We start from the raw sequence: 13,135 nt of genomic DNA on the forward strand, positions 1-13,135 counted from the left end.
GGTCATTGGAATTATGGTTGGAAATTTCCCGAGTTTGGGGATCGAGCCTTCCGCCGCGGCTACTGCGACTTGTTGCTTGGATGACCCTAACGGAGACTATACTAGCGATGGAAGTGACGATGGCAGAGATGAAGTTCCCAAGTACACATCGTCGCCAGAGGAAACTCACTATATGCCTCATGCATATGAGGCAGCGGAGGCCTTAGCCAGAGTGGGCTGCTCGCATAGGCATATAGGGTCAGAGCCCCGGTTGGGGATCGCCCCGTGTGTGAGGCGGGGAGCTCTCGAAGCCTGGGCGAGAGACCGGGCCGCGGTGGGCTGGAGAGTTGCTCGGGGAATGAGGCAGGCGAGGCTTATGATGGATGGGCCCGCCCTTCCTCGGACCAGGGAGCTGCTTAGACTGACCAGAAGAGAGTGTAGAGCACTAACAGGGGCGTACACAGGACATTGCTGGCTTAGAAGGCATCTTTGCTTGCTTGCTTGAGTGCCCTGCCTTGACATGGGCAAGATTGGGAGTTTTCGGAACGGCCCTGATCGATCCGGACTCAGTGCACGGTATTGGGCTGACCTTCTATAGGAGGGGCGGCATTCTGGACGCCCTCTAGAGCGGCCTGGGGGCACAACGGGCCCGTCTGGTGGCCTAAGTTCTTGGACGCCCCCCTTTAATACCAATACCAATACCAATACCAATAATGCCTCATGCATATTTCTCATTTTGTCTGAAATCATAAAATTTAGATCTTTAAGTCGACTTTCGAAATCGGCGTAGATTACAAATGGCGAAGTTTCTTTGTCGTCGGTACCGGATCAAAATCATTAATTTTTGTATAATGCTTATTTTAAAATAATATTAAATTGACATTTTTTTCGCGTTTGTCTTTAGTTAAACGGTCCGGTAACACTGAATAAAAACATTTACTGTGGTTTTGAATTTACTCTATAACATACACATTTAGGCAAATTCCGTTGGATTTATCAAATATATGAATTTGGTTTAGATTCACCGCCGTTGGACAGTTGTCATTTCATAATACGTTCTTAAAAAAGGATATGAAGTCGGTAAGTATTGTTGGCCACGTTCTTTTGCAGGAAAAAAAGACCACAGATTCGTTTAAATTCGTTCCTAAGTCGATTTTCGGTAGAAACATATTTCACTTCGGTCACGTCTTGGCCGTCGTTTTTTCTTTTTATGAATTCACCGCAGTCGCTTAAAATTTGTTCCTCTTTTTGTTTCAAAGTTATTGTTACACCCGTTAAAGCTCTTCTCTGGAAACAAGACCCGATCTGCTCCCGCAAAACCCTTTGTTTTATACATATTTGCGGGACTGTTGTTTTGCAAACCCAATCGAAAATGGCGATGATGCAAAATCATTTTTTTAATAGGGAATTGCTGTCTGCAATTTTCTTTGTATCATCTTACCTCTCGATCTCAGGGTAAGACACTGCCCAGGCTAGTTCACTAACAAAAAAGAAAAATTAATAAGGTAAAAAAAAATTACTAAATAGAAGCCCAAGTTGGAAGACGGTAAAGGGCACCTCGGTCAGTCCCAGAAGGTGGTAGGTAGGCGCCACGTGATTCAAAAAGCTAAACTTAACAACCCGAAGTTCCACCCGTGAAGGAAATAAACAAGTGAATCGCAAACAATAATTTATTCCCTCGAACCTGGTGGTAGGTGTAAGTGTCAAATCTCACTTTCAAGTTTTGGCGGTGCAAAACAAGGCTGCAAGAACAGGCCACTGAAGTTACAAAAACCTTAAGCTGTTCCGAACATTACACAGCTGTCTGTTAATGTTCCGGGAACCAAGCCAAGGTGGAATGTTGGCTCAGTACTCGCACTCAACACCCGCACGTGGGCAGTCCCAGCCTCCTACTCGATAGGGGAAACTCCACAACTAAATATGTAAAAACATTATTTGCCTAACAGGCCTGTAATAAAACAAGTTCGTATCTCATAGGGCGAAGCAGCTTTGTATTTCAAAATGAAGCCGCTTGTCCTACAGGGACGCATTGTATCCTGTATAAAGTGTCTTTCACGTCTCGCAGAACTTAAAGTCACGGCAAACTTTGTTAAATATCAAAATTTGTACAAATAATGGCGTTGTCGAATGATATTTTTTCAAATATCTCGCGCGCCCTGTAGAATTGACGAAATCTGAAACTCTTTCTCGACACAGTCTACGATACTGTTCAAATCAAATTAAGGGATCTTCAGAAGTTTTTCATTTATCCCCAATAATTTATCCAAAAAAACGGAAATTTTTAGGTTATTTTAGATTTTTTGTCCATAAACGACACACCCGGCACATAATTTAAACAATGTTCGATATAGAGGTAATAGCCCTGGAAGATGCAGTACGTAGTAATAGTAAATGACGTCATCGCGTTTAGATTGACAGCGTGAAATAGTGATTTTCATTTGGATGTTTTCAAATATCTCGAACAGTGTATGTGACGAAAACTGTAAATACAAAAGTTGTAGCTGTCGATGTGACCTGTAACACTGTTTAAACCAATTGACCATATTTTTGACGAATTTTGTTTTATATCTAATAATTTAATGACAAAAAGAATTTTTGTCTATAATTAAAAAACACTGTACATAATCAAAAAATGTTTGAAATTAAAGTTATAGTACCGAATCTTCCGCGTCTCTTATTAAAATAATTTGGCCGATCAAGTTAATAGTTTTCAAGAAATTTTGTTTTTTCTAGAAGAAAAAACCAGCCTTTTAGTTATGGTCAATTGTCCATATAAGGGGAACCTAATTTTCAGTTTTTTGCAATTTGCCGGCGCACCCTATCCATTTTTAATAAATCATCAAGAATAAATAATTTTCACCACCTCATACGTCTTCTGGGTCAAGAATTTTTTCGATCATCTATACTGTTTTTAATTTTTTAAAAATATTTACCGACCCCCTAGCCCCCGCCCCCTCCAAATTTCACTAAGTCGCATTAGGGTACTAAACTCTATATGGGGGCCAATATTGAAATAGCTGCAAATCTCGGACACTTATCGTGTTTCATAGCGATGTACGAAAAACAGAAGAAAATTGCAAAAAAAAGACAGACGCCAATATCTCGTGGCCGGTTCTGAAGTTATTCGCGTTTTTAGGAAGCGTCCACACAGAACGAATAACAGAGAACGGGCAAACAGACAATAAAAACTTTTTTTCTACGCTGATCATTTGTAAACCAAACGTTGCCGAGATATGAGTTACGTTGCCAAGCGCGTATACCTTCGAAAAAAATCGATTTCATCAAGATACGACCCGTTTTTGACGATTCAGCCAAAGGGAAGAAAAGTCCTTCGTTGAAGCAATGCCTTGATAAGAAGGTGAACTTAATTGAGCTAATTCCGGACATCTTACTCAGGTTCAGACAGTGCCAAATCAGGTTAAAAGCGGACATTTGTAAGGCATGTGTTCATCAAGATGACAGAGACTACCTTCGCTTCTTCAGAGGGCCGCAAAAAAATTTACAGACGATTTGTTTTTGGAGTCAACAATGGTCCTTTTTTGTTAGGGGCTACCATATTTTATATCTCGTTGTCTGGAAAGATGGGAGGGGAGTTGTCCGAAAGGTTTTATGTGAACAATTGTGTTTCGAGTGTGTTGATGTTGGCACCTTAAACAAGTTTATCGGAGAGTCGACTAGTGCCATGGCCGAAGCCCGTTTCGACTTACGAGTCTGGCAGTTCACGCATCAGCCAGTTAAAACGGACGTCTCATCAGAGTGTTCACTTACTCTTCTGCTAGGATGATTTTGTTATACGAGCAGCGATTTTTTGACTATTTCCAAAGACTGTATGGTAGAGTTGGGCAAGACAGCAAATGAAATTGTCGCCAAGAGATTGATGCTTTCATTGACGCAAAAAATGTTTTTAAAACAGCGATTTCTACACATTTAACTCGTTTTCCTAGAAAATTTAACGAGGTCTGGACATGTTTTGAAAAAAATGTTTCCGTAAAAATGCTACATCTATAGAAAAAGGAGAATAAGCGCTTGTGGAATGAATAATCTGGTTATAGTCGTACCTATCTATACGGTCAAAAGTTTGTCATCGAAACGGACCATAACCCACTAGTGTGGCTGTCAAAGTTAAAAGAACCCAATTATCGCCTTATTCTTTGGAGGCTTAATCTCGAGGAATTCGATTTCGAGATTAAATTCAAAAAATGAAAAGAAAACTTCGCAGCAGATAGACATAAATGCTTTGCACGAAGACGAAACACAATCTAACATCCCCGATGTCGACGGTACAGTCGCTAATCTAGCTTTTATTATTTCTTTTTCCTGTTTGGCAGTAAATAATTAAAACGTCATTCGGGCATTACGTTGTCATTTATTTATATCAATTAAACTAACAAATTCTATTATGACAATGAGAACGATTGAGTATTACATAATATATTAACTAAATAATTGTCAGTTGGGCCGTGGAACCATCTACAATTTGGCTTGGGTTTGATGCTTGACTTAGTGTAAAGTGAATCTCAGTATTATATAGATCGCGATGAGGATGGAACAGAATTTCCAAAGCACCCACGTGCAGAAAATGAAATTGCACTCGTCTATCTCAATATGATCGCCGAAATCTAAAATCAGTGAATTTTCGGGAAGTACATCAAACAAATCATCCACATATTGGCATAAAAGTGGAAATTTATAATCAACTTTATCTACAATGAAATATAATAATTTATTCATCACAATTTCCGCGATCAATAGGGAGGCGGCACCACCCATCGGCAGACCCTTAATTTGTTGATAGTAATCGTTGTTAAAGGTGAAAAAAGTGTTACTATATAGGAAGCGAATCATATCAATAAACTGTTTTTTCGGAATATTACAATTGGGTTCAATCAAATTGAAATGCTCGTCTAAAATTGCCAATACTAACTCTAGGGTGATATTCGTAAAAAGAGACACCACATCAAAAGAAGCAAGCACAAAGCCCTGAGGTATTTGAACACCGTTAACAAGTTCGTCAAATTCGAATGTGTTTCTAATTCTAAATTTATTGAATTCAGCGAAAGAGGCGCTCAATGGCAAAGAAAATGAATCTTCGGCCTGCCTAAGTCCTTTGATCTTTTTAAAATTATTCCCCTTAATTTTATTAAAAATCGAATTGTATTGAATGTTCGGTGTGAATAAAAAATCATCTAATATTAAAAGGAAGGTTTTTTCCACGTAGAAAGTCTGTATGTCGCCTCAAAGTACGTTCAAGTGTCATGTTGTGCATTTTTTTAGTTACCTTTTGTGTTCAGTTGTGAAGGTATGCGCCACAGTTGTTGTGTGCCATCTTGTAGATATCTGGGAGGCACGACGTCAGTGCCATATGTGATTCCAATCCTACGATAGAATTATCCCATTCTTACTCCTAGAAGCAAAGTGTAAATACAGTTAGGGGCTACTGGTAACTTGTTGCACAAAATAACTACGGGATCGCCCAATATTGACTAATATAGAGGGATCAATAAAAGATGTAAATGCTCATTGAATAGTGGCTTTTTATTGTTAAGTCAAGCTTTCGTCCAAGTATTTAGGCTTCCTCGGGACACTAGAATGTAATTAAACTCTAACAGCAGAGGGGGCACAGTACCCCTTGCACAAACAGAGAACCACGTGTTAGCCATTAAAGTAAAGGCTGCACAGATTAAAATAGTAAAACAAAGGAAACTTATGCCTAGACAACGAGTCACTAATCAATAAGTCAAATAACCGTAAACGACAAAGACCCAACAAAAATGCAACGCAATTCTATTCTGTCTGGTGGTCTGGTGATAATCTGCTCAACGACATTTAAAAAAAAAAACGACAAATTTGACAGTTGGAAAAATTTTCAGGCACATATAAAGAAAACTTGATAAATCAAAGAATCACCACCTTACAAAACCAAAGAATAAAAAGCAAAAAACCCACCACCGACCATTATCTTCGAACTTACCTTTAACCACGGTGAAAAACGCACAGACAATAATTTTAGTATTCGACTAGATCACAGACCCACAAAATTTTTTCACCTAAACCAACACTACAGGGCTTTTCTTGAATAGCAATCTGCTCAAACCGCGACTCAGGTAGAGAGTTAAGATTGTTAAGTTGTTTACAGATCTCTATAGACTCTCGCATTTTTCGTTGGTAGAAGAATTGATTACATGCAAGAATGTTAGTCGTTATTTAAAATAGAAAGATGAGACCTCTCACAAAACACTATGGCAATACTATAACATATTAAATTTCAAAAGTTTTAAAGTTTTAAGCCACAGTTTTTGAAACACGGTTACTACGGCACTTTTGACTTTTGAATATTACAATTGGGTTCAATCAAATTGAAATGCTCGTCGAAAATTGCCAATACTAATTCTAGGGTGATATTCGTAAAAAGAGACACCACATCAAAAGAAGCAAGCACAAAGCCCTGAGGTATTTGAACACCGTTAACAAGTTCGTCAAATTCGAACGTGTTTCTAATTCTAAATTTATTGAATTCAGGCGCTCAAAATCTGACCAACGAAACATGTCAATGGCTGTGTAGTTTCTCCGACACAAGACACTATAGGACACAGTGGGCAGTCCTCTTTATGGACTTTCGGTAAGCCATAATACTTTGGGCATACACGGTTTTATGTGATAAGTTTTTTTGAGATGGCTTCTTCAATATACCCTTGTTCTTTAATTTTTTTCACTAATGTATTACATTTATTTTTTGTTGAGGACGTAGGGTCTCTATGGACTGGAATATACGTTGCATTATCTCCAAGGAGTTCCAATGATTTTTGTATATATGATTCTCTAGACATGGCAACCGTGACCCTTGTCAGACTTGGTAATTGGTAGGTTAGAGTTAGCTCAGAAATTCCCTTGTCCGTCTCTCAATGTCTCAATGGCTAGAAAACCACAAACTTCAGCAAGTATTTTTTGTGCTAGAAATGTTCTTAAACCATTTAACATAATCGGCAAAGAAAATGAATCTTCGGCCTGCCTAAGTCCTTTGATCTTTTTTAAATTATTCCCCTTAATTTAATAAAATCGAATTGAATTGAATGTTCTGTGTGAATAAAAAATCATCTAAAATATTAAAAGGAAGGTTCTTTCCACGTAGAAAGTCTGATAAACCGGTCACAATCTGCGGTAGACATGTTGTGCATTTTTTTAGTTACCTTTTGTGCTAGAAATTCAAGTTGTCTATGGTTAGTGTTGTTCAGTCGTTGAAGTATGCGCCACAATTGTTGTGTGCCATCTTGTAGGTATCTGGGAGTCACGACGTCAGTGCCATATGTGATTCCAATCCTCCGATAGAATTATCCCATTCTTACTCCTAGAAGCAAAGAGTAAATACAGTAAGGGGCTACTGGTAACTTGTTGCACAAAATAACTGTGGGATCGCCCAATATTGACTAATATAGAGGGAGCAATAAAAGATGTAAATGCTCATTGCTCTTTTTATTGTTAAGTCCAGCTTTCGCCCAATTATTTAGGCTTTCTCAGGACACTAAAATGTAAAAGGGAAACACTCTATCACAAAAATAAGAAAAATACACTGGGCTTGTCAATACATACATCAATTAAACTCTAACAGCAGAGGGGACACAGTACCCCTTGCACAAACAGAGAACCACGTGTTAGCCATTAAAGTAAAGGCTGCACAGATTAAAATAGTAAAACAAAGGAAACTTATGCCTAGAAGAGTCACTAATTAATAACTAAAATAACCGGAAACGACAAAGACCCAACAAAAATGCAACCCAATTCGATTCTGTAGGGAATAGTCTGCTCAACGGCATTCAAAAAGAAAAACAGACAAATTTAACAGTTGGGAAAATGGTCAGGCACATATAAAGAAAACGACATATCAAAGAACCAAAGACTCACCACGTTACAAAAGCAAAAAACCCACCAACGACCTTTAACTTCGAACTTACGTTTAACTACGCTGAAAAAAGTACTTTCCAACTATATTAAATAATTATTCTCATCTCCTAATGATAAAAACATTAAAAACTAAATATGAAGCTGGTAAAAACCTTTTACAGTATGTTACAACTTTACTGGATAAAGTTAGGACAAAGATTGTTGATTCTGGTATTCCACCTTAAAGTGTTGTATGAACTAAGTCGGACTCCAAATAGGGCGATAGTTAGAGTAGTGGCACCCTCTACAATTTGGCATGGGTGAAAATCTAAGCAAGCTTCAGCCTGGTATATTACTCTACCAAAGAATAATAGGTTAGATGCTAAATCAAAAACCAAAAAAATAACAATCAAATCTTTATGCCTATATGTGGCAATTTAGAGAATATCACCAACAAATGTAAAATCATGTTTAATCCCCATTTCTCAAATTGGAATCCTTTCATACAGAGGCTTGAGAGAAAAATGACAACACTGTATAATCAAACTAATGTCTAGGCCGCTAGCTTGCTTTTTCCAGAGCACTAGTTAAATCTTCTAGTTCTACAGGAATATTCTAAAATAACATTAACATAATTGAAATTTATTAATACCTATATACTCGATACTAATAATTTATCTACCTTGAAGCAGATCTATTCTATAAATTCCCTCAAGTTCCTTTCTCTCTCAGACATGCTTGCAACTCTTAATATTTCCGCCTTGTGGTTGGTCCTCCAAGTGTTTATGATTGTGTTGTCCCTTCCTGATGCTTAACATTTTGTTTCTGTACATTTAAGATATTATTTTCCAATAACTGAAATTTACATATATCTATTAATCTACAACCTACAAAGGATAATAATATAAAATGCGACATTTTTTGCGATAAACATGCAAAATGCCTCTTTTGAGCTATTATAAAATATTAAATCAATTTTACCTCGTGGAAAACTATTCGTTGAGGAGTTTTGATACCCCACCACCCTATGAATTTACCTTCTAAAATTAATTGCATTCCGGCTTTTAAACATTTAAACTATTAAATTTGATATCTCTATACAAATTGCTGGCTCTAACCTAAACATTCTGTTTATCAATTATGTCTCAGCAGAGACTAGACGCTTTTGATACAGACTTGGTCTGCTGCCCGATTTCTTGCAATTAAAAACTCCTTTTTATACAGTGACCAAGCATAGGTATTATTTTTCTTTGCCTAGAGTTGTGTCAATTCGTCTTGCGGAATACGGTTCTTTTGAATTGTTACAGATTGAAAAGAATGACAGAAACAGACTATAGAAAAGGAATTTGAGTATTGTTATAATATTTGTATATTATTGAGTTGCGATATCCTTGGTGGATTTACTTATGTGTTGAATTGAATATTGAATGAACTATCTATTTTCAGTCAGGTATTTAATTTACAGAAATTAATGTATTACTCGTCGAACCCAATACGTATCAATTATATTGATGATGCAGTAAAAAGCAGAAGACAGCTAACTATTATTATAGCTCAAACAGAAAATGTAGACACAACAATAATTCAAATTCAAATGAATCCGATTAAAAAGATTCGTCCTTTTCGTAATCAATCACTGATTGATTCGGTTGTCGTAAAATGAACGGTTCACACAACACTAACAACGCAATGACACCATCCTTGCGATCCCGGTGTAGACGCAAGGATAGTGAAAAAGAGCAAGTGTGGCAACACCACTACTCGTAATCTCTGTAAGCACAGGTGTAGTAAAATTATTTAATTGAAAAAACCTGTTCACCTTCAGCACACTTAGTGTACATCTGTAAGATACAGAAGAAATTGCACAACATTTTAAAAAAAAGCAATTTGGCAAGAGAAGGAAATTTACTTTGACAATTAGACTGCCACATTTTCGAAGTTATTTATATTATTGGAAAAGTATCTGATGAAAATTACAAGTATGTTTTTTATATAGTGTGCCGATTACTGCTGTTATAGTTAAAGTCTTATTTTAGTGGATACCACCTGGAAATGCCAATGTATCAAAATTTATAAAAGAAAAGCACCAGAAGAAAATACTAAAAAGTAAGAAATTTCTTTTGAAATTGAATTAAATTTCCCATATCCCTTTATTTCTACCTTTGTTTTTAGGATAAATAAGTTGGTCAGCAAAAGTTGTGCTTGTAGAAGAGATTTTCATGAAAAGATATTAAAAGGGATTAGTGAAGTGTAAGTGCTTTTCTTTATTGCAAGCTTTTTTGTTAATGTATTTTTTAGTCAACCACACACTAGTTCCAAGTGCAAATGTAAGATACATTTTAATAGGTTAAAGAAAAGACTGGGTGAGTAAATAGTTTTTGTTATTACTTGTTTAGTTTTCACAAATTTACTCCGTATGAAATTTCTAAGCTTAACTGCTGTGCCCGCTACTGCTCTATGGCTCATAAACCACTTAGCAACATGGTAGAATGCTCTGACAACCTTGTTAAAAAAGTTACATTAAATTCTCTATTAAAAAGGTTTGTTTGTCAACACTTGTTATTTTTGTCTATTAAAACACATTGAAATTTAGTTAATTGAAAATATTAATATATTAAGACAAAATACCAAAAAGTCAATTCTAAACACATATAGTTCTGAGCAACATCTCATAATACTTGCAAAATACTACTAAATATTTCTTATCCATATGTAAGCATTAAGTAAGTGTAGTGGTAGTCAAGAAATCTTTAGGTGAAGGAGTTCTCTTTAATTATGTTCTAACCAATACAATCTTTGTTTTGTTTGTTGTTTTTTTCAAACCAAGTTTATATTTATGAAAAATGTATTTGCGATTGAAGCAAGCTTTGGGATGTTTGAGCTATATTATGTTGTCCACATACTGAGGCTGGAAAATCAAATTTTCTGTCAATACATTTTTTTTGGAAAATACTCCCTAATAGAAGTAGAATGGCATGAAAAGAGGCAGTTAGCAACTTATGTCTATTTTACCGATTTGGACAACTTCATGTCAGTTTTGATTGGCCAATATATATATATATATATATATATATATATATATATATATATATATATATATATATATATATATATATATATATATATATATATATATATATATATATATATATATATATATATATATATATATATATATATATATATATATATATTTCATTTCCACCTCTTTTGAGCAGTTTGTCTGCAAATATCTATAGAACTGGTGAAATAATCTACAATAAAGGCTTTTGACGTTTGATAAAGCGCAAGTCCCATTTGTTTAAGAAACACTTTTAAATTTCTTTGATATGCAACCTCTGTGGGCTTGCAAGAATGCTGACAGGTAATTCAAGCAATGTTCAAGATATAATAAATTTGACTAAAATTAAGTGTTATTTTGTATTAGTGTCTGTTATAATTATGAAAGTATTTTTTAGTAAACAGATTATCAATTTGAAGTGCAAATGTCTTAAAATTTTTAAAGGAAACATACCAGAGAAACATATAAAAAAGTAAGAATTTTGTTTTGAAATTGAGTTTGCATTTCTTATATCCTTTTTTTCTACTTTTCTTTTTAGGAAAAGTAAGTTTGTCAGCAAAAGTTGTACTTGTAGAAGAGATGTTCATGAAAAGAGATTTGGAGGGATTAGTGAAGTGTAAGTCCTTTTTTTATTATATGCTTTTTTGTAAATATATTTCTTAGTCAACCACACACTAGTCACAAGGGCAAATGTAAGATAAATTTTAATTGGAGAATGGTTAAAGAAAATACTGGGTGAGTAAATTGTTTTTGTCTTTACTTGTTTAGTTTCAACAAATTTACTCTATATTAAACTCGTAAGTTTAACTACTGTACCTGCTGTTACTCTATGGGTATAATTAGCAACATAGGGGACCATCTTATTAAAAAAATGACTTCTAAGAGTGTTATTGATTTCCATTGTTTCTGTGTTATAAAGGTTGTTTGTCGACACCTGTTATTATTGTGTAGTTAAACAAAATGAAAATTAGTTAAGTGAAAATATTAATATATTAATTCAAAATACAAAAAAAGTCAATTCTAGACATATACATTTCTGGGCACTAGTCATGAGCATTTTAGTTAATTTCCCATATGTAAACAGTATTAGTATAAGTGTGGTAGTAGTAGTCTAGGAACCTTGAAGTGTAGGAGTTCTCTATTCTTTCTGTTTAAACATACTTTTTTCTCAAACCAAGTTTACGTTAATGATTACAAAAACGTATTCTACCAAGAAAGTTGTAAAAATATCTATAGAACTGGTTAAAGACTTTTGATATTTAATAAAGTGCAAGTCCCAATTGTTTGAGAAACACTTTTAAATTTTCTTTTGATGCAATCTCCGTGCGCTTGCAACAAAGCTGATAAGTAATTGAAGCAATGTCCAGGACATAACGCATATTCCTCATAGGATGGAGAAATAGCTGTGTAATAAAAGTGTCAAATTATGAATATTAAGTGTTATTTCGTATTAGTATATGGTATAGATGTAAAAATATTTTGTCATAAAATTTATAACGGAAAAGTGCCAGAACATAAAAAAATAAGAAGTCCAGTTTGAAATTCTAATTGCATTTTCTATATGTTTTTTTAGGAAAGATAAGTTTGTCAGCAGAAAGTGTGTTTGCAGAAGAGAGCGGAAGGGATTACAGTCAAATGTGATGTGTTTCAAATATAATTTAATATTTGCTTAATAGTTGAATTTGGCATTATCATTTTTTCTTTTTTTTTTTAAATATCTTCACAATTATGTAACTGGATCTCTATGTTTATTTCGTTTATATTGTATAATTTTTACCAAACAAAACTAACTTTATACTTATTTTTACCCAAGTGGCTTTCATGGGCCTTGAATATATAATTCACATAATAAAATTGTTTTTTAATTTTTATATAAAAGTTAATTTAAAACGGTTGAAGCCAAAATACGGAAAGCGCCGAATGATCAGTGGCCGCGGAAATTTTTAAAACAAACCTTAACATATAAACTATTTTTCACCTCCCTATATATCAAAATATAAAAACCTTTCTTCCTTTCTACTATCTATCTAAAAAATATTTGTTTGCACTCCCGTACGAGAGTTGCTATTGAGGGAAACTAAAAAACTGAAAATATTTTTTCCTACATTAATTGAAATTTACACACTTTCACTTATCGAGGATAATATCTATCAAGTGGATAATTTTTGTTTCCAGCAGAAATATTTGCTTAGACTCCCGTACGACGGTTAGGATTTA

The 13,135-nt window shown here is 34.9% G+C and overlaps 1 protein-coding gene and 1 long non-coding RNA gene across 10 annotated transcripts in view; one reads left to right on the forward strand and one right to left on the reverse strand.

Moving 5' to 3' along the window:
• Positions 1–13,135, forward strand: part of LOC132697602 (uncharacterized) — a 29,547-nt gene that overhangs the window by 10,222 nt on the left and 6,190 nt on the right. For 5 of the 9 annotated variants that reach the window (XR_009618236.1, XR_009618239.1, XR_009618242.1 and 2 more), the window contains 2 exons: positions 11,316–11,390; positions 11,457–11,534. Coding sequence is in view for 3 of the 9 variants with exons in the window: in XM_060663157.1 (XP_060519140.1) it covers positions 11,316–11,390; positions 11,457–11,534 (153 nt within the window). In the remaining 6 variants the exon portion in view is untranslated. Of the gene's footprint in view, positions 1–9,577; positions 9,837–9,893; positions 9,964–10,029; positions 10,108–10,155; positions 10,221–11,315; positions 11,391–11,456; positions 11,654–12,491; positions 12,631–13,135 lie in introns of those variants that run through there. The other 4 variants (XR_009618238.1, XM_060663158.1, XR_009618244.1 and 1 more) reach the window with 4 other exon arrangements.
• Positions 3,213–9,350, reverse strand: LOC132697604 (uncharacterized). The gene is made up of 5 exons (XR_009618250.1): positions 8,839–9,350; positions 8,540–8,712; positions 7,167–7,324; positions 5,258–5,383; positions 3,213–4,598 (listed from the first exon to the last, which is right to left on the reverse strand). It is a non-coding gene; the product is annotated as an uncharacterized LOC132697604 (long non-coding RNA).

This window comes from Cylas formicarius, unplaced genomic scaffold, assembly GCF_029955315.1.
Source record: "Cylas formicarius isolate icCylForm1 unplaced genomic scaffold, icCylForm1.1 PGA_scaffold_25__1_contigs__length_1324815, whole genome shotgun sequence".
NCBI lineage: Eukaryota > Metazoa > Arthropoda > Insecta > Coleoptera > Brentidae > Cylas > Cylas formicarius.